Here is a 23,772-nt window from a genome sequence, read left to right as displayed (position 1 = left end):
CTTCTCAAGCTTCCACTAGTTATTTGTTATGTATATAATTGCTTATTGTATGGTATACGTATGCATTGGTTTACATGTACCTCTTTGTTGTGGGAGAGGCTGCAGAACATGTGATCAGAACTGGGCATGTTGAGGACTCAGACTCCATTTTAGAAACTGTTTTGCTTTAGACTTCAATGTAGAAAGAGTTCAGTTTAGACTTCAGTAGGTACAGTATGTGGTACAGAAGCCATTAGACTTTCAATGTAGAGACTTCATTAAGAACAGTAAATTCCTCAGATTTAACTGGTTTCAGTTTAGGAACTGTAAGCTTAGAGACTAGACAGAGACTCTATTAGACTCTCTGAACAGAGAAATCCTTTGGACTATAGACTACTGATTCTAAGAAAGATGCCCTGTGTTACCTATACAAACTACTTAAAATTCTATTGTAACTGGATTCATATGCAAAGTACCGATATGCTGAACACATGAAGTTTGTGAGTAAACCAACTATGTTACTTTTAAAGAAGTCTCTTTATTTTTGTCTCTTGAGAGCATGATTTAAAGGCAAATATATTTTAAGGGAGAGTAGATGTTTTGGGGCAACTAAAGCAGTGGTTGTCAACCTTTCTAATGCTTCGACGCCTTGATACAGTTCCTCATGTTCTGGTAACCCTCAACCATAAAATTATTTTCATTTCTACTTCATAACTGTAATTTTGCTACTGTTATAAATCGTAATGTAATTATCTGATATGCAACATATAGTTTGATTTACTGGACCAAATTTGGCACAGATACCTAGTATACCCAAATTTGAATACTGGTGGGATTAGGGGAATAGTAGTTGCTGGGATTTATAGTTCACCTATAATAAAATAGGATTCTGAACTCCACCAACGATGGAATTGAACCAAACTTGGTACACAGAACTCCCATGACCAACAGAAAATACTGGAAGGGTTTGATGGGCATTGACCTTGAGTTTTGGAATTGTAGTTCACCTACATCCAGAGAGCACTGTAAACTCAAGCAATGATGGATCTGGATCAAACTTGGCACAAATACTCAATACGCCCAAATGTGAACACTGGTGGAGTTTGGGGAAAATAGACCTTGAGATTTGGGAGTTGTAGTTACTGGGATTTATAGTTCACATACAGTCAAAGAGCATTTTGAACCTGCCAATGATAGAATGGGGCCAAATTTCCCACACAGAACCCCCATGACCAACAGAAAATACTGTGTTTTCTGATGTTCTCTGGCAACCCCTCTGACACTCCTTCACGACCTCCTAGGGGTCCTGACCCCCAGGTTGAGAAACACTGAACTAAAGGAACACTTCTGAAACTCTGCTAAATGTTTGCGACCAGTGGTTTTCCAAAAGGTTATGAATCCCATTTCCCAAATGGTTATGGAGATTCACATTTTCCAAAACTTATTCAGTATGATTACATCTGAATTACACATCTCTTTTTCTGTTACCTGGATATCTATTTTCAGTGGCTTAAATATAACTTCTGAAAATAAAAGAAGTACTTTTGCTGGAAGAAAGCTTTATTATACCCATTTTCTCCAAACCCTTTCTCCCAAATGCCCACATCTTTGGTTTTGATATTTTTATGATGTATAATTTATTTCTGTTGGCACCTAATAGAATCTACATGCTTTGCTATTCTTTTCCAGAAAAGTGCTTTTGATTAATATCTCTGCTAAGCAATTGGAACAATCCAACACCAAGTATAATATATTTCTCCACTGGAAGGAGGTAAACTTAATGTTTTTCTGGTCTTTTTTGCAACTTCAAATGTTGTCCCTTGACAGTACAAAGTCTAGATGAGAACTGAGCTTCTGAACATTCAGCAAGATTTCCTTTTTTATTGTTTGGAACATCTAATGTCGAACTCCCAGGTGGGTTTGGGACTTCCATCCTAAATGCAGATGTAGTGCTCATGTATACATTTTAAAGACTTTCCCCAAATGATTCTCAATATATGCACTGATAATACTTCTGCCTTGTGTAGCGTGGTGCTGTTAGTTGGAAGAACTCTAGCAGAAAATGTTTCGTAAATTACTTCCCAAGAGTGTTACGCTGCATTAATTCACAGCTGTAGTCCTTTTCATGTGTTACTCTCATGAATGGGGCTATGTGTGTGGAAAGCCCTGTGGAGTTGTAACAGTAGCTCACACCTGATTGTCTATGGGTTTGTCTACACGGTAAAATTAATGCAGCGTGACACCACTTTAACTACCATGGTTCAATGCTATGGAATCATAGGAGTTGCAGTTTGGCAAGGTCTTTAGCTTTCTCTGGCAAAGAGTGCTGGTCCCTCAACAAACTATAACCCCCATCATTCCAAAGCATTGAGTCATGGAAGTTGAAGTGATGTCAATTACTGCTTTAATTCTATATCAGTGGTTCCCAACCTGTGGTCTGTGGACCACCAGTGGTCTACAAGAATGAAAATATGGTCTGTGGCCTCACCATTACCAAACCGTTGCCTTGAAACCACACGGCAACAAGAGTGACTGGTCTCTCTAAACCCTTTTATAGTGCTGAGGCAATGAGGATGTGGGGAGGGGAGAGGCTGACTATCCACGAAAGATTACTACTACCACATCAGCTCTAGATTATTAAATATGATTTTTTGTGGGCGAGCAGGTGACAACTACTGGATTGCATATGTTTGTATCCGAAACTAGAGTTAATACTGTCTATCCAATGCAATTTTCCAAATCAGCACCCCAGTTGACCAAAAACTGATTCGTAACCCTTTTGGTACTAATGTTGGAGAGTAGTCCCTTGCCAAAGTGGTCCCTGGTCAAAAAAAAAAAAAGATTGAGAACCGCTATTCTATAGTGTAAATGTACCCAAACTCTCCTTTCCTCCTTCTGCATCCATGCACTTTATGAGCCCATCATATCTTTCAATTCCATAAGATGGAACCATGGCAGTTAATGTGGAATAGTAACACTATACTTCTGTAGTGTGAATGGGCCCCAGCTTTCTGTGAATAGGATTGCTAATATTCTAGAATCTTCATTACACAGAATTGTCGGATTTAGAGTTTTTTACAATAATAATAATTTTATTTCTTACTCGCCTCTCCCCATGGCTCAAGATGGCTCACAACACTATTAAAACACACACAAATACTATGAAAATTCTACAAACGCACATTAAAATTCAGTTCCATAAAAGATACAGATCAAAAGCATTTATGTAAAATACATATTAATCACCCAGGACAGAGACCAAAACACATGACATGAGTTTAAAATGCATGCTTTCAACTGGCTGGGTAGGCCTGTCAGAAGAGATGGGTTTTTAGAAGGTTTTTAAATTCCGACAACTGATCTAACTGTTGGATCTGTCTAATCCATATTTAAATTCCTTTCCTATCTACTCCCTCATGCTAGATATGAAAAGGCATATCTAGCATCTAGAGGTTGGGAAATGTTGATTGAATTGCTTGTTTGGATTTTGTAAATTTGTACACCTTTTTAAAATTAAACATGTCTTGTATTTTGCTAGAAGGATATTGAGACAACCACCTTCATCTCAGCTCTTAATGGACTTATTCTTCCGGTAGCATATAGCTATCAGCCTGATCTAACTGTTGTCGTCATTGGACAAAACCAGAGCCTCAGCCAAAATGGCATTTCTTTACTTATCAGTTTACTGCAAGGATTAGCACAGTCTCGGGTTTTTGTTCTGATCCAGGTAAGGAGCTTCTACAATCCTACCATGAAATAAAAATAGTTTCTTGAATATTAGATGTAATCAAACAAGTTGTTTACACACATACACACACACATATTAAAGATTTACTAAAAACGCTCTATAAAATTTTATTTCGGGCAACTGATTCTTTTATCTAGAATGTACTCACTTAGTTGAGAAGCTAATCAGCTCAGATTGTTTATTTTTAGGATTCAGAATCAAAATTATTGCAAGATGTAATCAAGCTATTGATGGGAGACTTTACACCTTTTTTGGGAAAATACACCCCTGCTTTAAAAGAGAATATGCAAATGATAACGGAATTAAGACAACAGCTTCAGCAGGAATGGAAAATGCTCCAGTGTTCAGGCAAGTAATTAGATACAAGTTGAGATTTAAAAGGAGAACAGCATGGATGCTATACTGTTCCTCTAGAAATGTTTTCTGTTTTTGTTAGGTGTTGCTCAAATTTGCAATTAACATAGCTCAAGAGAACCAAAATCATTCTGAGACTGGGTGTATTTACACTGTAGAATGAATGCAGTCTAACACCACTTTACCTGCCATGACTCAATGCCATGAAATTAGTTGTTGATTTACAAGGTATTTCACCTTCTCTGCCAAAGAGTGCTGGTGCCTCACCAAACTACAGTTCCCAGGATCTTACAGTGCTGAACTGGGCTTAGCACAGCAAGCTAAACAGCCATGCTGCTGAAAAATCCTACTGATTGAAAGGTCAGCAGTTCAATCCCAGATTGGGGTGACCACCCACCGTTAGCCCTAACTCACCTGCCCACCAAGCAGGTTGAAAGCAGAAATGTTAGTAAATAGGCACTGCTTTTAGCAGGGAGGTATATAAGGGGGCCCTTAAGGACATCGATCAATTGAACGAAGGAAAGCTCCTCGGCATGGAAGATGGGGTGACAGCAAACTGCCCCTCCCCATCCCCATGGACGGAGTCGAGTACAACCTCCAAGATGCCGGAAATAAGATGTGAAAAACTGCCTTTACCTCTGTTTGTGTTCTGTCCTTGTTAAGTGTATAATTGCCATTGAATGTTTCCCGTGTGAGTGTATTCTGTAAACCACTCTGAATCCCCTTCCGGGTGAGAAGGACAGGGTATAAATGCTGTAAAATAAAATAAAAAAGTTAAAGTCAAACTGCAATAATTATCTAGTGCAGATGCACCCTTTGTGCTGGAAAATCTAACTAATCCTATTTATTCTCCCACCCTTTCTCTCTTGCAGCAAAGGTTTCCAGTGCTGAAAAATGAAATTTACATAAAGGATGAGAAAATGGAGTCTTAGTACCAAAAAATGAAGAATGAACTATGCACCATGAATGACAATGAAAGGCGCATTGGAAACCATATTCTTTCTAGATATACACATATTGTTCATTTGTGTGTAGATAGATGTATTTCATATAATTACAAAATTGGAAGGGACCAGAAGGAGTATCCAGTTCAGCCCCTTGCCATGCAGAAATACATAAACAAAGCCAAAAAGACCGCTTTCCTTGCAATACCTCTGAGGAATATTTTAACTATTTTAGGAGTACAACTTTGGGGTCGACTTATACACAAGTATCTACAGTAGCTTGGTGACCATATAGTGGAAATAAATTCTTAGTTAACTTTGCAGCAAATGAATTATAAAAGGCGAGAAGTGGGGTTGTGTTAGAGAGAATAGAGGGGCTCAATGCTTCTTTTAGGTTCTCCTGAAATTGACTAAGCTCTTGCCTTTTACCAAGAGAGAGAATTGTTCCTTTTTTTGATAAGAGTTAAGGTACGGAACTTACATTGATGATGATGATGATGATGATGATGATGATGATGATGATGATGATAATACATTTTATATTGCGCTCTATAAACAAGGCTGGGAGGCTCACACCAGTGAGTCCCTTCAAGGCATGGGGGTTCTGTGTGGGAAGTTTGGCCCAATCCTATCATTGGTGGGGTTCAGAATGCTCTTTGATTGTAGGTGAACTATAAATCCCAGCAACTACAACTCCCAAATGTCAAGGTCTCTTTTCTCCAAACTCCACTGCTGTTCAAATTTGGGCATATTGAGTATTCGTGCCAAGTTTGATCCAGAGCTATCATTGTTTGAGTCCACAGTGCTTTCTGGATGTAGGTGAACTACAACTCCAAAGCTCAAAATCAATGCCCACCAAACCTTTCCAGTATTTTCTGTTGGTCATGGGAGTTCTACATCCCAAGTTTGGTTCAATTCCATCATTGGTGGAGTTCAGAATGCTTTTTAGTTGTAGGTGACCTACAAATCCCAGCAACTGCAACTCCCAAATGACAAAATCCATTCCCCCCCCAACCCCACCAGTATTTAAATTTGGGCGTATTGGGTATTTGTGCTAAATTTGGTCCAGTGAATGAAAATACATCCTGCATATCAAATACTTACATTATGATTCATAACAGTAGCAAAATTACAGTTATGAAGTAGCAACAAAGGTAATGTTATGTTTGGGGGTCAGCACAACATGAGGAACTGTATTAAGGCATTGGGGCATTAGGAAGGTTGAGAACTACTGTTCTAAAGTCTAAAATGTGGATGACATACTGTTTTATGTCATGGGACAAAAATCACAAAGGGGTTTCAATATTTAATAAGTCCTTTATTGTTTGTTTTTGATTTACAATACCATAACATCATATAATTTATATATAGGAAATCAACTTATATTAAGTATAAAATCTTTTCATTTACCCCCCCCCCCTCCCCCAAAAGTTATTAAAACTTTAGAAAAGTAACTCAGTCCAAAGAAAATGTGTATGTGCTGGAGCAATTCAGTAGTGGTCTTCCTGAAAGTATTATGTTAATGTGTATGGTAAATTCAGAACCTTTATTGATTCAAATATAAATTCTGAATGTATATTTTGATAACTGTCGATAAATGGACATAACAGCTTTAGTTAAGGAAATGTGTTTCATTTTAGTGATTGAATGTATATATCTCACAGATAGGCTTTTCTATCTTTACTCAATTAACTTTTGATCATATGATGAGATTGATCAGCTTCTACTCGTAAGACGCGAATCTACTTTGAAATGTTTTTTTTCAGTATGGCTACCAACATCCCTTGAATATTAATAAAGTGAATTAACATTATAAAAGATCTGGCTATTGACTCATAATAGGATCTTCGGTTTGGATTTTGGTAAGTAATACAGGACGAGACGAATGGGTGAAATAAATGGAAAACTTCTAAAAGGGCCCACTTTGGGGAGGCAATTGAGTGATTGATGTCTTGGACTAGTAGAAGCTTTACTGGAATGTAAAAGGAACAGACTTTGGAAGATATTTTGAGTCTTATAACTCAAGTTGAAATCCAAAATATCTGGAGGGCAAAAATTTGCCCGTGCCTGATCTACACTATTGCATGGATGCAGATTGACATGGGGCCTTAGGCCCCATCTATACTGCCAGATAAAATTCACATTATCTTCTTTGAACTGGATTATATGAGTCTACAGATAATCAAGTTCAAAGCAGACAATCTGGTTTTTATATGGCAGTGTTGATCTGGCTATCTCTATGACAAACCCCCAAAGGTAATATACTGTATCACCAATGTTATATTGGTTATACAGTATATCTACTTTGGGGGTTTGTCTAATTTTTCTTCCTCTGAATATGTTCTGCAAAGAGCAGAAAACCATGTAATTGAAAAATGAATTTTCCATCTCTATCCATAAGACCAATCACTGAGGACTCAGGCCCCTTCCACACAGCTGAATAAAATCCTACATTATCTTCTCTGAAGTGGAATATATGACAGTGTGGACTCAGATAATCCAGCTTGGCTTTAAAAATCAGACTGGACGTTGGGTTGTTGGAGGTTTTTTGGGCTGTATGGCCATGTTCCAGAAGTATTCTCTCCTGACATTTCGCCTGCATCTGTGGCAGACATCCTCAGCGGTTGTGAGGTCTATTGGAATCTAGGAAAATGGAGTTTATATATCTGTGGCATGTCCAGGGTGGGAGAAAGAACTCCTATTTGTTCCAGGTAAGTGTGAATGTTTCAGCTGGCCACCTTGATTAGCATGTAATGGCCTAACAGTTTCGGGTATGGCTTCTTACTGTCTGGGGGAATCCTTTGTTGGGAGGTGATTAGCTGTCCCTGATTGTTTCTTGTCTGGAGTTCCCCTGTTCTGAGTGTTCTTTATTTACTGTTATGATTTTAGAGGTTGTTTTTAATAATACTGGTAGCCAGATTTTGTTCATTTTCACAGTTTCCTCCTTTCTGTTGAAATTGTCCACATGCTTGTGGATTCCAATGGCTTCTCTGTATAGCCTGACATGGTCGTTGTTGGAGTGGTCCAGCATTTCTGTTTTCTTCAATAATATGCTGTGTCAAGGTTGGTTCATCAGGAGCTCTGTATAACCATACGGACTTCTCTGGTTGAAGTAGGCTGCAGTGCCGGTTTCTGGGCATTCTTTTTTTCCAGGCTTTTTTTGGACTTCATCTCCCAGAGTCCCTGGTCACTGGCTGAGGCAGCGAAGGCTTCTGGGAGTTGAAGTCCAAAACAGCGGTGGACGTGAACTGCCGGGCGTGAGAGGCGTTCCTGGGTCACGTGCCCCTCCTGGTGCCCATTGCGCCTGCGCGGCTCCTCCCCCGCTCCTCGCTTTGAGATGGCTCCCTCCGCCCGGCTGTAAGTAGGCATTCAGTTGCCACACATTGGGAGAGGAGAAGGAAGGAGAAGGAGGGAAAAGGAGGGGGGGGGGCATTTCCGCGTGAGGCAGGCTTGTGGGGGCCTCTGTGAGGGACCCTTCTGTGGCTTAAGAAACCTGTGTGGGAAAAGGTTGGAAAGCCCTGTTGGCGCCTCAGAAGCGCGCCTAATTTGAGGGAGGAGAGCCAAGGCTGTGGAATGAACTCAACCTTGACCTCCCTATCATGGCTGAATGCTGTGGGATCCTGGGAATGAGGCGCCAGCACCCTTGGGACTTCTCTGCTCAAGACCTTGCAAACTACGGCTCCCAGGATCCCATAGCATTTGAGCCCTGGCGGTTAAAGTGGTGTCAAACTGCATTCGTCCTGAGGTGCAGATGAGCCCATAGGAAAGCCATTCATTTAAGAAGGATCTTCCTAAAGAACACAGGGCTGGGTGAAGCCAAAGAAGCCCTTGCTTAAGGCATCAGGAGGCCACCATAGAAAGGCTCCATTGCCAGATTTGCCAGGGACCATGTGATGCAAAACTCAAAAACAGAACAGCTTCCATAAATAGTTTCTTCCACAGAAAAGGAAAACTAGGATAAAACTTTTCAAATATAATTGAAAGGGAAGTAGACTTAGGACTTCATCACACCAGAGCATCTATCCCAGGCATGAGCAAACTTCAGCCCTCCAGGTGTTTGGACTTCAACTCCCACAATTCCCAACAGCCTGCCAGCCCATGCCTGATCTAGGCAGCCCAGTTGCTGTCTCCTGCAAAATTCCAAGGCTTGTAGTTTAGTGAGGCCTAGGCTTAAAGGCCTCTCCCTAAACTACAAACCCCTACAGGAGGCAGCAACTAGATTTAAAGTGGATCGATTCTCTAATGCAGGGGTCCTCAAACTTTTTGAACAGAGGGCCAGGGCACAGTCCCTCAAACTGTTGGAGGGCCGGATTATAATTTGAAAAAAGCATGAACGAATTCTTATGCACACTGCACATATCTTATTTGTAGAGTAAAAAACACTTTAAAATAATACGATAAATAAAATGAACAATTTAAACAAATATAAACCTATTAGTATTTCAATGGGAAGTATGGGCCTGCTTTTGGTTGATGAGACAGGATTGTTGTTGTGTGCTTTCAAGTCGTTTCACACTTAGGTTGACCCTGAGCGAGGGTCGGGTAAATGACCTTGGAGGGTCGTATCCAGCCCTCGGGCCTTAGTTTGAGGATCCCTGCTCTAATGCAGTGGTTCCCAACCTGTGGTCTGCAAGAACTAAAATACGGTCCCCGGCGTCACTGTTACGAGAGCAACTAGTCTCACAAAACCCTCTTACAGTGCCGAGGCTTATTAAATATGGTTTTCTGTGGACGAGCAGGTGGTGACTACTGGATGGCATATGTTCTGTATCAGAAACTAGAGCTGGTGTGGGCTATCCAATGCAATTTTCTGAATCAGCACACCAAATAACCAAACCAAATCTAGAGTTGACCAAAAACGGATTCATAACCCCTTTGGTACTAATGTTGAAGAGTGGTCCCTTGTCAAAAAAAGGTTGGATATAGTGATTTGATCCAAAAACAAATGTTATTCTCCACTGCTGGTTTCGTTCCATTTTGGGGGGAAAAAACATTTTATTTTATCATTTCTTATTTATGTTCTGAATTGGATATAGAAGGGAGCATCTATCATCTATCTATATAAAGGGCACAATGCCACTAAAGGCCTAAGGACCCTAAAGCAGAGCTTTCCAAACATTTCATGATGGTAACACACTTCGTAGACATGCATCAGTTCATGACACAGCAATTCAGTTTTGCTAGCAAACCAGAGGTTAAGCCAACCCCTTATAAGAGATACAGTCACATAAATGAAAGGGGACATATCAAAACCTTTTCTTTATAGTTTTAAAAATATATGATTTGTTAGATAATAAGATACATTCCCAATATTTTTATTGTACAACACACTTATACACTGCAACCAGTGTTTGGAAAGCTCTACCCTAAAGGCACAGGAGTCCCATTTGATCTTGGAAGCTAATTGAAGTCAGTTGTAGTTAAATGGAAAACAGCCAATGAATACCAGTGCTGTAGGCTCTGTTTTAGAGCAAGGGACTGGCAAAACCTTTTCTAAGGATTCCTTGCCTAACAAAACTCTGAAATTCAAGCCACCCTAAATTGCCATATCACTTGAAGACACATATATACACCCAAATATTCCAAGGGTAGAACTCGCAATCGTTAGACAGGACTGGATCTCGTTGTAAATAATGGTAACTGAGCATCCAGGGATTTGGGTAGCCACAGCGGGTCCTGGAATCAAACCTGATCGAATACCAAAGGTCATAGATTCATAAAATTGGAAGAGATCACATGGGCCATCCAATCCAACCCCTTCTGCCATGCAGGAAAAGCACAATCAAAGTACCCTTGACAGATGGCAATCTAGCCTCTGTTTAAAAGCCTCCAGGGAAGGAGCTTCCACCACACTTCGAGGCAGAGAGTTCCACTGTTTAACAGCTCTCACATTCTTGCCTGAGTACTGAGATTTAATCTAGTCTGGTCCATGGGGGCGGTCTAAGGAGATGGCACCATGAGTTACAGGAATGGGTGACGCCAACCCTAAGTGATGCCATTGTCTCCCTCATCCCTTCTTGCCTTCCATCCATGACTCTTTGGTGATCATGCTACCTCTTGAATTAAAAACATAACTCACTCTTTCTCTCTCATTCCCCCCCCCCCTCTCTCTCTCTCTGTACTTTCAGAGATAATACCTTAGAAGGAGATGCAGAGCCTTCTGTCCCCCAAAAGCAAGGCAAATAGCTATGTGTGTCTGTGTTGAGGAGGCTTCATTTTAAAATTTCACAACTTGGAAAGTGTCCTTAAGTATGAACATAATGAAGCCATCCCTGAACAAGATGAAGCCATCCCTAAATGGACCATGGTAAGATTATGATTATGGTTGTGATGATGACTGACTCGGAGCAAGTGGTGCTGTATGATTCAGTCTTGAGAATTGCTTAAAAATGCTCAGTTGTATAAATGATTCAAATCTTTTTTATGCTAATGGTTTAGACAAGCGAAGCAGCTTTAGAGGGAAAAAAGTATGATGTACAACTTCAGTGGTTCTCAACCTGTGCATCCCCAGGTGTTTTGGCCTACAACTCCCAGAAATCCCAACCAGGTTACCAGCTGTTAGGATTTCTGGGAGTTGAGGGTCAAAACATCTGGGGACCCACAGGTTGAGACTCGTATGACTTTTGTACTAGTTTGTGCTAGTTTGACTTTTGAACTATAGTTCAGTGAGAACAGAGTTTGAATCCCTGTTCTGATTTGGTCAGACCTTACCTGGAATACAGTGCCCAATTTCTATAATTTAAGAAGGCACCATAATTTAAGTAGCATATTGACAAGATGGAACATGGCCATTTTGAGTGCAGCCAAAATTGTCAAAGGTTTTAAAGCCAAGCCAATGAAGTGTGGTTTAGGGAGTTGGGGTATGTTTTGCTTGGAGAAAAGGCTGAGAAGGGACATTATAGCCACGTTTAAATATTTGAAAGGATGTCATATTGTCAAAGGTGAGCTTGTTTTCTGCTGCTCTGGAGAATCTATGGAGCAGTGGATTTATACTGCAGGATAAGAGATCCCATCTAAACATTAGGAATAACTTCCTAACAACACACTGCTTTGGAGTGTGTGAAAGTTTCCTTCTTTGGGGTTTTTTAAAGCAGAGACTAGATGGTCATCTGTTGGCCAAGCTTTGATTGTATTTTCCAACATGATAGAGTTTGAACTAGATGGCCTTTATGGTCTCTTCCAACTTTTCTCAATGGCAAACCTCTGAATGAAGATTGCTAACCAAACCCTATGATAGGGTTGCCATAAGTTAGATTCTTGAAGGCACTTAACAGTAATAGCATGCAATCATACAATTCATTTATTTTTCTAGTCTTGCCAAAACTCATTTTTATATTAGTGTTATAGATATATGTCCAAGTGGTGCACATTTTACATGGCAAAGTGATATCTCATTTTTAACACATACTTTGTTTGATAAAGTTTTGGATTTCAATTCCGCTTGGTAGAGGTGGAAAAAAGCTTGTGATTAAAACCTCAGAGTTGTTGGATGCCAGTGTGAATATAATTTGAAGCTAAACATAATTGAGTGACAGATTACTGTGAATCAGAAATGAGTTTTTAAAATATTAATTAGGTCTTACTTTCAGATAAACATATCTGAGAGACGTATCAGATAGAGCTATAAGTTGTAAACAGCTTTTTCCTTGATAACCACTATTTTCTTTGTTATGTTTGTGAGGGATTCCTTAACTCCCAGTTTAAAAAAGGGATTCCTTAACTCCCAGTTTAAAAAAGAAGTCTTTACATAGAATCCATAAGGATATGGTATTAAAAATAATGGAAATACACAATAGGGATAATTATTAAATATGTATTTTCTTCATTTTCCCAGGAACTGCAATGGATTCCTATCCACTTCTTAGTGCTAGATCCACTTTAATATGGCCTCAGGTAGACCTCCAGTAACTGATGCAGCCATGGAGAGCATTACAAAACTGTTTAGTGACCTATGTGAGGCCCATACTTCAGTCTTATCAAAGGAGGTCCATTTGGGTAGAGGGAAGACTGGCAAAAGAAGGTCAAACAAAATCCTCAAGAAGATAGCCTATAATGCGTTATTTGCTAACCTTTTCCTGGAGGAGGGCCGGAAATTACAATCAAACACTCCCAAACTACCTGTGAAAAATAAAATTTTAATGCTGTCTTTCAACTTGAGAGTTGCTGGAATGGGCCCAGAAGCCGAAAGACTGGAGGAGCTTGTAGATGAGTTGGAAAAATCTACCTGTTTACCCTTTACAGAAATCCATTCAGTTCTAGATCTTTTGGTACAGCTTGCAGGGACTGGGCCGCCTCAGTGTACACCACTGAAAAAGGATTACTTTCTGAACAACAAATATGTTGGAAGAAACGTTAAATACCAAGGCTACGATTATTATGATGTTAGTGTGTTTGAAGCAGACATGCAGGCATTTGTTGCTAATGAAGAACATCACTTGAATGATACCGTTCAAAAGACACTGCAGATGATGGAGGCAGCGCCTGGCACAGGCCTTCCTTCTGTTGAACTGTTTTCACAAAATTGTCCAGTAGGCGACAGGTTTGAGCGAGAAACCCGTGTCTCGCTGTTTGGCGCTCTTGTTCATAGTCGAACGTATGACATGGACATCAAGCTGGACCTGCCACCTGTACCTGACAGTGCCGATTTGTCTGGACTTGCCATTAAGGTATGTAACTTTTGCACAGCACTTACCTTATTTTTTTGTATGGATTTTTATATATGTATCTGTTAGAGTACTTCAGTAAATACAGAGTGATAATTACACAGGTTGAGCATTCCAAAATGTTTGGGACCAGAAGTGTTCTGGATTTTGGATTTTTTTTCCAGATTTTGGAATACCTATATTTACATATATATACATAAAAAGATGTCTTGAATATAGGACCCAGGTCTAAATATGAAATTTATTTGTTTCATATGCAACATACACACATAGTCCTCAAATAATAATAACAGTAAAACTTTATTTATATCCTGCCACCATCTCCCGAAAGGGGCTTGGGGTGGCTTACAAAGCACATACTAATGCAAACAGAATACAAAAATACAGTAAAATACATATAATACATAGCATTGTTGATTTACATAAAACCTATATATATATAAACAGCATAAAACCCCATCCTAGCTTACATAGAAATACTCAATAAAACACAGTAATAACTGCAGATTAAAATACAGTGTTGGTCACATAAAATGCTGGAGTATGTGTTAACTGTTTTAGTCATGTTTAAAGGCCTACTTGGAGAGCCATGTTTTCAATTTTTCCAAAAACATTAGAGTGTGGGGCCTAACCTAATTTATCTGGGGAGGGTGTTCCAGTGCTGAGAGACCACCACCGAGAAGGCATTCTGGGGCTGGACAAGGATTGAAATTGTCCTTAGTCATGGTCAGTGTTAGGGAATGTGGGTTCCCAGTATGCTTTTAGTTCTCCTGCTTCTTATCTAATAATAGCAATTACTGATGAAAATCTCAAGTGTAAGAGTTAGCCAATGACCTGTTGAAAATAGAGCAATGTGCGCTGTGGAATAAGTGTGGGAAAGTGAAAAATATTTTTGATAAAAATCTTAAGTATCTGAAAAGGCAGGTAGATTTGCTGGGAGGTGACTTACAGAGCTGACTCTCTTCCTGACACAGACTGGACAACCCTGACACCATAAAACAGAATCATAGCTACTTGGTTTTATAGATTTGAATATTTATTTTTATAGGTTCCCCAAAGTATAGATCCCTCAGAAGATGAAGGGTTCCAGTCAGCCTCCAATCTCACTCCTGACTCTCAATCAGAACCCAGTGTGACACCGGATATTGATCTCTGGGAAGCAGTGCTTACATATGGACCTAGTAAGCGAAGATGCTGGGAAAGGATTGGATGGTGCGTTTCCAGCTTGAAGCTTCAGAAACATTTGTAATGCGTTTTTGCAGGAAGCTCACTTGATCAGTAGATGCCAGATCTTTGAATCTCAAAGATCTGCTATACACTAACAACATTTCAAATTTTTTTGTTCCTGGTTTGAAAGTGTTATTTCCTGTTTAATTCTGTGGTACTTACTTTGAAAGTAGTTGTTATACCCCAGAAACATTTTTGTGGCTGCCACAAACTATGTTGAATTGGTTGAGAATCTATGAGATATTCATTGAAAGACTATAGCAAAATGTGCTGCAGGATGTCCCGCAAAATCAAATTTTGTGCAGTTTAATAAACTTTCCTCATGTTTTTATGATAGAACCAATTAGGGAATTACATTTATAACCCAGGAACAAAAATCATGTTACATAGTGTCATGAAGAATGTTTTCAACGCATCTTATCCAAATATTCATTTATTATGTATAGGTCAGCCACCTCTGAGTAATTAACAATTTATATAAAAATGTACAGTTAAAATGACCAATATCTAAAAATTAAACTCAGGTATAGTAGGCCCTCCACTTTCATGGGGGTTAGGACTGCAGAACACTCATTAGAGTAGAAAAAATGTGAATAAAAATGGCTAGAGAAGTGTTGTCTCTAGAAACCTTTGTGTTCCCCAGTGTGACTGCACGATCAGTTTCCAGCAGAAATAGACCATAGAGTCATCCTAGAGAGCATATTAATCAAATCCAGACATTTAAACTGGTGACTGTGATGAAATACAGTAAAGGCAGTAAAGGACAGATCTCCTTTGTAACATGGCAGGTATTAGGTTTGTAACTAAGTTGAGCTCTGAAGTCCGAGAACAGAACAAAAACATAATTGTCATGTGTGATTGTGTCCCTGGTTAAAAATATTGCCTATAACCCCTAGTTCCTTAGTGTTGTTTTATAGCCATGGTTATTGCTCTTGTTTTGTTTTTTCTGACACAGTCCACCAGGAAAAAGAGAAGAACCATACCTTTCTGAGGCTGGTAGAGAAGCCTTTGACAAATTTTGCAGACTTCGAGAAGCAGAATTGCAACTTTTCAGCAGTAACAAGCTTCAGCTCCCTCAACGTGTGCTGGTGAAAGAATCTGAAATCGTTAAGGATGTTCTCAATGTCCTTATTGGGGTGGTATCTACTTCATTTTCATTTAATCAGGTATCCAGAAACATTTATATATACTACAATTTTGTGATGTTCTGGCAGTGCAAACTTTTATGATGTGACAAAAATTATGTGAGAAGTGTAGATCTCTTCCCAGAGAGGGCACTTGTTCCCGAATTTTGTAAACAAGTGTACTGTTGAAGAGTTCACATATACAATTGATCTGGGAAGATCTAAGTAAACAGAAAAACTCATAAATTAGCTTTTAAATCATGTAGTGATTGTGGAAATAATAGAAACAAATCCTCCAAAATTAAAAGAAATATTGGTTTATCTGCAGAACATATTAGTGTATACCAAGTGAAACTGAATACTTCATTAGTGGTATAAAATCAATGTAAAGCTTTTCATGCGGGTTTACTTTATTTTCCCTTAAAACTTTCATCATGCTTGCTTGTATGTATGTTCATCTTAAAATTACTCAGTCATTTGATGTTGCTATAATTTGCTCTTTGTGGAATGTTTATTTTTACAGACTATTATAGAAAGCTCCTTCCCCACTGAATCATTTGCTTTTTTAATAGTTCAGAATTATAGTGATTGTGACTAGTGTACATACTTTGGAAGTATTATATGTGTTTTTCATTTTAGTGGGTGATTTTCTTCTTTGCTACAATCTTATAGGCTGCCCAGAGGTTTGCGGTCAAGCAGGGCCTGTATGTGTCTGGAACGTCACCTGAAAGCATGCACAGTCTTCTATCGGAACTTGCTGAATATGGAACTTACTACACACGCCTGAGCCGCTTCTCTATCCAACCAGTCCTGGACTCTTCATATAGGAAAGGTCTTGTGTTTCAGGTACCCAGCCTGTAGTCATATCACTGACCTGGTTGAATGAACTGTTACATTCTTACGTTATCCAATTCCTCTTGGTTGGATTTTCTAATACTCCTCTATTTGAAGAAGCAGATTGCATCCCATGGAATTATTTTTCTTTCTCATGAACTGTTCTGTTGAGTTCTTTAGCATGTTAAAGCAAATATGGTGGAACGGCAGGGAGTAAAAGTGAACTCTGCTCATTGACTTCAGCATATAACCCAAAATCTTTCATGTGAATTGGGGAGGGAGAGCAGAGTGGAGTTTATCAGCAATCCACTTTGAATTAAAAATTGCCCCACAACTGCCTAAAAGCCATACATACATAATTCTACAAATCCCAGTGCGGTGTAATGGTTGAGTGTTAGATTTGGGACCTGGGCGTTTAAATATCTGTGGTATATTTCAAAAAAAGTTTGATAGGAAATGAGGTAAAGATTGTGCAGTATTTTCAGCTTTTAGAATACATGAATGGGATGGAAATAGGATGCAGGTGGTCTAAAGTATAATTCTGTTTCCCCAAATTGATTGTTTTAGTTTAGGAAGTGGGGATTTGATTAGAAGGATTGTAAGAGAAAGTAGAGATAATTGCTGTATTTGTCCAAACAGATAGTTGGTTTGTTTGAGTTGTTAAACAGCCTGTTTATACTCACAGCCTTGCTGCGTTGTTGGATTTTGAATCGATAGGGTTGTATGATATTTTATGGATTTGTAAACCTACATTGTTATTGTTTTATATGTTATGTATCTTGTTGTATTTTGTGTGTTCTGCACTATTATGTGCTTTTTGTGAGCCACTCCAAGTACCTTTGGGGAGATGGTAGCAAGGTACAAAGTTTAATTATTATTATTATTTGACAAACAGACTGTGTTACTCCACTTGTACTGTTTTGTTGCGTTCTTTAGCCTATGTAAGATGAAGATATGTTATTCACAGATCCAGTATCCACAGTTACACTTTCTTCAAAAGATATTCCATTCCAGATGTGTTTGTGGGCCTTTCTAGGTCCTCCAGTTCTATTTTGTACTATTCTTCCAGTCCAATAACATCAAAATAGAGGGTTCACTATGATCAACAGTTTCAGGTATTTGTAGGGGTTTTTAAAACATGTCCTCTGCAGATACGGCCATCATATTTTGTAGCTGAGGCTTACTTCCTCACAGTGGCTAGGTTGAGTGATAGTAACCTTGTTGAAAAGTTGCGTGCAGGCAGAACATACCCACATGCCCATGCAGGTAGAACATACCATGTGCATCTATCAAAGATGGACAAGATGCCTGAGCTCAAGTTGGATTGTCCACCAGGCCCAATATGGATTTACTCCAGTCTTCTCTACCTTGTGATCTGCAAGTAGATTGCTCATGATTACTGAAGACGGTGGGAAGTTTTTTTCTGCTCCTATTTGCATACAAGTTTTTGTCATCATTTTCTACGTGGTCTTTTTAGTAGTGTGTTACTTATACTCAGACCATTTGTATGCAAAACGTGCACTGCTGAGTTATGGTAGCTGTATTTAACAAGATTATTATTTGAGATAGCTGTAAATGAGGTGTAAAAATTTGCATGGACCAGTGTCTTCTGAAAGAGATGAAAGTAGAATAGTACAGCAAACATCTCTGTTCTCTAACACATTTTCAGCAGTAAGCAGTTTTTAATAGAGTTTTCCTCCCCTGTGTCAGGCATTCACCAGTGGGCTAAGGAAGTACCTTCAGTATTATCGAGCATGTGTCCTGTCAACTCTTCCCACGCTAACGCTTCTGACTATCAGCTTTCTCTTCAGGAAACTAGGACGCCAGCTAAGGTAATGTTACAGTATTAAAATATAAAGTAAAAAGGAGTATTGAAAGCTCATCCGCTTGATTGCAAACACAAAGGAGTCAAAGATGTTCCATCTAAATGTCAACAACAAAAAAGATCAAGTTTAGTCTATTATTGATGCAGCAAGTCTGTAAACCAGTATTTCTTAACTAGTGCGTGAGAGAGAATGCTGGAGCAAACAGTCTAATAATGCCCCCTCTATCTTTTCTGCTGTTAAGATATTTAGCTGATCTCTGTGGCATAGGAGTGACTTCACCGGGAATCGGTGGTGGCAATAACACATCCTTTCCAACCGTGAGTATATGATTTTACTTCTTTTCTGAAGTCATAGAGGAAAAGGAATCACACTTTCAAAGTGCTTTGGAAACCTCCACTCTAAATGCCTTCGTATTTAATAAAGTGATTGCCACGGCTGGTTCAGCTTATGTGTATTTGCCGATCAGGATTTAAAATGCTATGCTAAGATAGTCTGAATGAGCAAGTATTCTCTGTAACAGAAACATCATTAGTGTCTTGATTACAATATATCTTCTGCTTGGTGCCTCTCAAGAGTTTTTAGTAAACAGGAATCGCTAGAAGTCAACAAAAGCAGGCTGCACTGAACCATGGGAGTAGGCTTTGACAGCCTTTTGTCAGTGAAGATAAAGTTATCTGATACAGCTGAGCAACTGACTCTTTGTTGCGATTTCCCTTACATAAAGTGACTTTTCTCTCTTTCAGGGAGTGAAGCTTCTTTCCTATCTATACCAAGAGGCCCTTAATAACTGCAGCAATGAACATTACCCAGTTCTTTTGTCACTACTTAAAACAAGCTGTGAACCATATACAAGGTGGGTGCCTCAGAATTAATTAATGTGCTCCCGTACTAGCATTGAAAATCTAATAGATTTTTATCATAGGTGGCAGAATCTGTTGGGCTCTCAGAAAGGAAGTAGCCTCACTTTAAACCAGACATGAGCAAATTTTGGCCCTCCAGGTGTTTTGGACTACAACTCCCACAATTCCTAACAGCCTACAGGCTGTTAGGAATTGTAGTCCAAAACACCTGGAGGGCCAAAATTTGCCCATGCCTGCTCTAGACTATTGAAATAAAACTAAATCTTAAACTGTTTTATTGTTATAGTGAATATTATAGACCTGAAGCTTTTTGTTTTTATAAAAGCTGTTGTTGCATTTTCAGAAAACTCTCAGAATAATCTGTAATGCTGAATACTTTTTTGGGAAGTGCAGTATGGAACACGAAACCCGTAGAGCTTTACAGATGTTCCCTTATTGAAATAATCATTTTAGTGGTAGCGATCTGATATGATTTATTATCTCTTGAGCAAAGAATAACCTTTCTTTAAAGAGGGAGGTGCCATACGTTCTTGAAATGTGATGTTCACTGTTCTTTGTTTTAGGTTCATCCATGATTGGGTGTATAGTGGTGTGTTCAGAGATGCATATGGTGAATTTATGATTCAGGTGAATGAAGATTATCTAGGCTTTAGAGGTAGGTTGGATTTTTAATTCCTGTCGCATTGCTTTGAGAACTAAGGGGTTGTGCTCTGCATTCAGAAAAGTATGGTCCTGTTGCGCCATATTTCATGCATTAGGCTCTCAGTCACCAGCAGTCTTCCTTCTGTCATTCCATACTAAAGGAAATTGTAGCTATGACTGAATTAGCACACTGCTGTATGTCCAGAAAATAAACTAGCAGAAAAATGAATAAATTGGTATAAGAAAAAAGGTTTTCACTGTTTGGTGTAATGCTAGGTGGTTGATGTTGTTGATCTTCAAAATAGTGGCCAAATACTTAAAGTATCATCATTTTGCCACTTGGTTCTATTGTATAGGTTGAGTATTCCCTATCCTTGAGGGTTTGGTAATAAATTCAAAATCTGAAATTACGAATATGAGTGGCTAAGATAGTGGCATTCACTTTCTGATAAGTCAGTTTCCACAAATGTTGATTCATTTACAAAATTATTAAATATGTTTCATTAAATTACATTTGGGCTATATATATAAGGTATATGAAACAATTTAATTTTGTGTTTATATGTATGTCCCTTCTCCAAGATGTCTCATTCGGTACATACAGTACTAGTCTCTTATCCACAGATTTGATATAATCACAGTTTCACTTACACACACTTTTAAAAAAGCCTCCCCTGGAAGTGTTTGTGGGCTTCCCTGGGTCCTCCAATGCGATTCTATGGCATGTTTTCATTCTAAGTATAGCCAAAATGTAGGGTTTGCTATTATCCTCAGTTTGAGGTGTCTACTGGGACTTTTGGAACACATCCCTTTCTGATTTGGGGGTTGTACTGTACATGCGGGTATTCTGTAATTTGAAAAAATCCAAAATACATTTCTAGTCCAAAGCATTTCTGATAAGGGATGCATAACCTGGATTGCTTTATTCTTCTCCTTGGAAAATGTGGTATCTTTTATATCTGACATTTGAATTCACTCTCATTTTTTGCTGTTTATGAATGAAACCATTTTCTAACTGTTTGGCTTTACTGTATATGTTTAATTGCATATATTTTGACAGTCCCCATGGTAGACAATAAGAAATAGAATAAATCAGGGATATATCTCAAGGTGTTCAATTGATAAATATTTAAAATGTCCAATGCATTTTGGGCTGTATATTCTCAAAAAGGCTATATGAAGAGATAGTAAGAAACATATAAATAAATGTTAAACAACAAGGAGGAAGACAAAGAAAGAAAACTTTAAAAATGCTTCCAATATTGGGTTTGCACAGAGCCAGGAAAACATGGTGAGCAATTATTCAAACAAGACATTTTGCTAATACTGTCACAAATTCTAGCAGGCTCCAGTGACTTTTTCATGGCCATATTTTTCATGGCAGTCATATTCACGGATGTGATATAGATAAGTAGTACATTTTCCCACTTACAAAATATGACAGGTTTCATCTGTATGAGAATGCAGGGTATTGCTACAATAGAAAAGAGATGTAAAGAAAATTGGCTGATCTGGGTGAAGAGAAAGGATAGTAATTTGTTAAAAATCTAATTATGCTCAAGAATATTAAAGTGACATAATACTCATTCTAGCCCCCTTTTTATAGAATCTGACTTTGATTCTCTGCTCTCTGATCTTTTTTTTTTTTAAAAAAAAAAACTTCCTTGCCCCTGAAAAAGAAGGGAGAGGAAGATGATCCAGCCTCAAACAAACAACTCATATTTTTGTTTGTTTGTTTGTTTTTTAAAAATTGCAAAGCCATTTGGGGCTGATTCTCCCTTTCTTCCTTCTTCCTCTGAAGGGAAGGCAATTTACAAAATCTAAAATGGAGCTCTTTGGAGGAAGGAGGGAAGATCCCAGTCCCAGATACCTCAATTTCAGGTTTTAAAAAATGCCTTACCTTTGGAAAAAATAGTTAGAAAGGAAAGGGGAATCAGCCCCAAATAGCTCTGTGACTGTTATGCAAGAAACACAAAACCATCTACTTTGCCATCCCTAAAAATGGTGATGCGACTATTACACAGTGGTGACTATTATGAAATATCAAATGAAATATGGTATTTTTGGCCTTTTCCCTATGGCTCTTTAGACAAACGTTACTGGACCCATGGATACGTTTTGATTTCAAAAGAAGTAGAAGATTGCGTCCCCGTGTTCCTGAAACACATTGCTAATGATGTCTACGTTTGTGGGAAAACCATAAACTTGTTAAAGTTGTGTTGTCCCAGGGTAAGTTCTTCCTGCTCCTTAAAATCATTGAGTTGGCATTGTTCAGAACAGAAGTTGGGAGCGTGTTCCTCTCCAGGTGTCTTTGGATTTCAGCTTTCATCAATTCTGGTCAGCTTTAGCAATAATAGCAAATGGTGGATATTGTAATCTAAAGATATCTGAAGGGCCACAAGTTAATCTTGACCCAGTATAGTGTAATGGTTTGAGCATTGGACTATGACTAGAGGACAGGGTACAAGTTCCCGCTTGATCATAAAAACCCACTGAATGATCATGTCTCAGTCTTTCAGTCTCAGAGAAAGGCAAAAACATATCCCCTCTGAACAAATTTTACCAAGAAAATCCTATGATAGGTTCACCTTAGGCTTGCCATAAGTTTGAAATGATTTGAAGACACACAGCAACAGTGGTTATAGTATCATAAAGAAAACCCAGAGATGGCATTTTCCATAGAACAACTTCCAAAAGAATATTTAGTGAAAAAATTCTGAAGGTATTACAGTTGCTGCATCATAATATAATATCGTGTCTATGATAATAATCACATACATATTTACTTTGATAACAGTTCCACCAAATACAGTGGAAAGCTTTAAAATGACATAAGTAGATGTATAAATCATAAACACTGAACAAGACTTTCCCCATATTACAGTCCAAGATATACAAAAATTATAATTTGACCCTTTTGTGATTGCTACTCCTTTTGCAGCACTATATATGCTGGTCTGATATCCCTGTTCCTCGGATTTCTGTGATTTTCTCCTTTGAAGAATTAAAAGGGATTGAGAGAGATTGTGCAGTGTATGTTGGTCGAATGGAAAGAATTGCACGTTACAGCACCATCAGCAAGGAAGAAAAGGTAAATTGAATTTAAAAAGCAATTTTGCATTGATAAGGTGCATTGCCTTATCATGAGAATTCATATATGTATAATAACCCCCTCCATAAATTACAAGATGTATACAAAAGCCAGAAATGTATTCCGTTCAAAATGAAAGCAAAAAATAGAGTGGCTCATATTTTTCAAGTAGGTGGATATAGGCTTGCAACTTTAGGATGTCACATCGTGGATTTTTTAATATATTCATTTGGGATTTTTTTTGTTTGAAATATATATTTGAGTGTTAAATGGTACATCTCTTAATTTTATCATCAAATGTTTAACAGCAATATATATGGCAAACTATAGAACAGTGGTTCTCAACCTACGAGTCCCAGATGTTTTGGCCTTCAACTCCCAGAAATCCTAACAGTTGGTAAACTAGCTGGGATTTCTGGGACTTGTACGCCAAAACAGCTGAGGACCCACAGATTGAGAACCAACTGCATAGAGCATTTT

At 38.5% G+C, this 23,772-nt stretch overlaps 2 protein-coding genes across 3 annotated transcripts in view; both read left to right on the top strand.

The window, feature by feature from the left end:
• HDAC10 (histone deacetylase 10) overlaps positions 1-5,690 on the top strand; it is a 33,939-nt gene extending 28,249 nt beyond the window's left edge. Inside the window, exons 18-21 of one of the 2 annotated variants that reach the window (XM_060777780.2) lie at positions 1,669-1,750; positions 3,521-3,706; positions 3,916-4,075; positions 4,954-5,690. In XM_060777780.2, the coding sequence (XP_060633763.2) occupies positions 1,669-1,750; positions 3,521-3,706; positions 3,916-4,075; positions 4,954-4,979 (454 nt within the window). In that variant the 3' untranslated portion in view covers positions 4,980-5,690. Of the gene's footprint in view, positions 1-1,668; positions 1,751-3,517; positions 3,707-3,915; positions 4,076-4,953 lie in introns of both variants that reach the window. The other variant, XM_067469037.1, reaches the window with a different exon arrangement.
• A 2,619-nt stretch (positions 5,691-8,309) lies between these two features.
• TUBGCP6 (tubulin gamma complex component 6) overlaps positions 8,310-23,772 on the top strand; it is a 40,231-nt gene continuing 24,768 nt past the window's right edge. Inside the window, exons 1-12 of the mRNA XM_060777781.2 lie at positions 8,310-8,382; positions 11,154-11,332; positions 12,860-13,691; positions 14,737-14,900; positions 15,871-16,081; positions 16,712-16,885; positions 18,584-18,705; positions 18,941-19,016; positions 19,443-19,552; positions 20,123-20,214; positions 22,291-22,430; positions 23,143-23,292. Of these exons, the coding sequence (XP_060633764.2) occupies positions 12,909-13,691; positions 14,737-14,900; positions 15,871-16,081; positions 16,712-16,885; positions 18,584-18,705; positions 18,941-19,016; positions 19,443-19,552; positions 20,123-20,214; positions 22,291-22,430; positions 23,143-23,292 (2,022 nt within the window). The 5' untranslated portion in view covers positions 8,310-8,382; positions 11,154-11,332; positions 12,860-12,908. The remainder of the gene's footprint in view (positions 8,383-11,153; positions 11,333-12,859; positions 13,692-14,736; positions 14,901-15,870; positions 16,082-16,711; positions 16,886-18,583; positions 18,706-18,940; positions 19,017-19,442; positions 19,553-20,122; positions 20,215-22,290; positions 22,431-23,142; positions 23,293-23,772) is intronic.

Source organism: Anolis sagrei, chromosome 5 (genome assembly GCF_037176765.1).
Source record: "Anolis sagrei isolate rAnoSag1 chromosome 5, rAnoSag1.mat, whole genome shotgun sequence".
Taxonomy (NCBI): Eukaryota; Metazoa; Chordata; class Lepidosauria; order Squamata; family Dactyloidae; genus Anolis; species Anolis sagrei.
The sequence above is the reverse complement of the archived record's forward strand: the minus strand, read 5'-3'. Positions and strand labels throughout refer to the sequence as shown.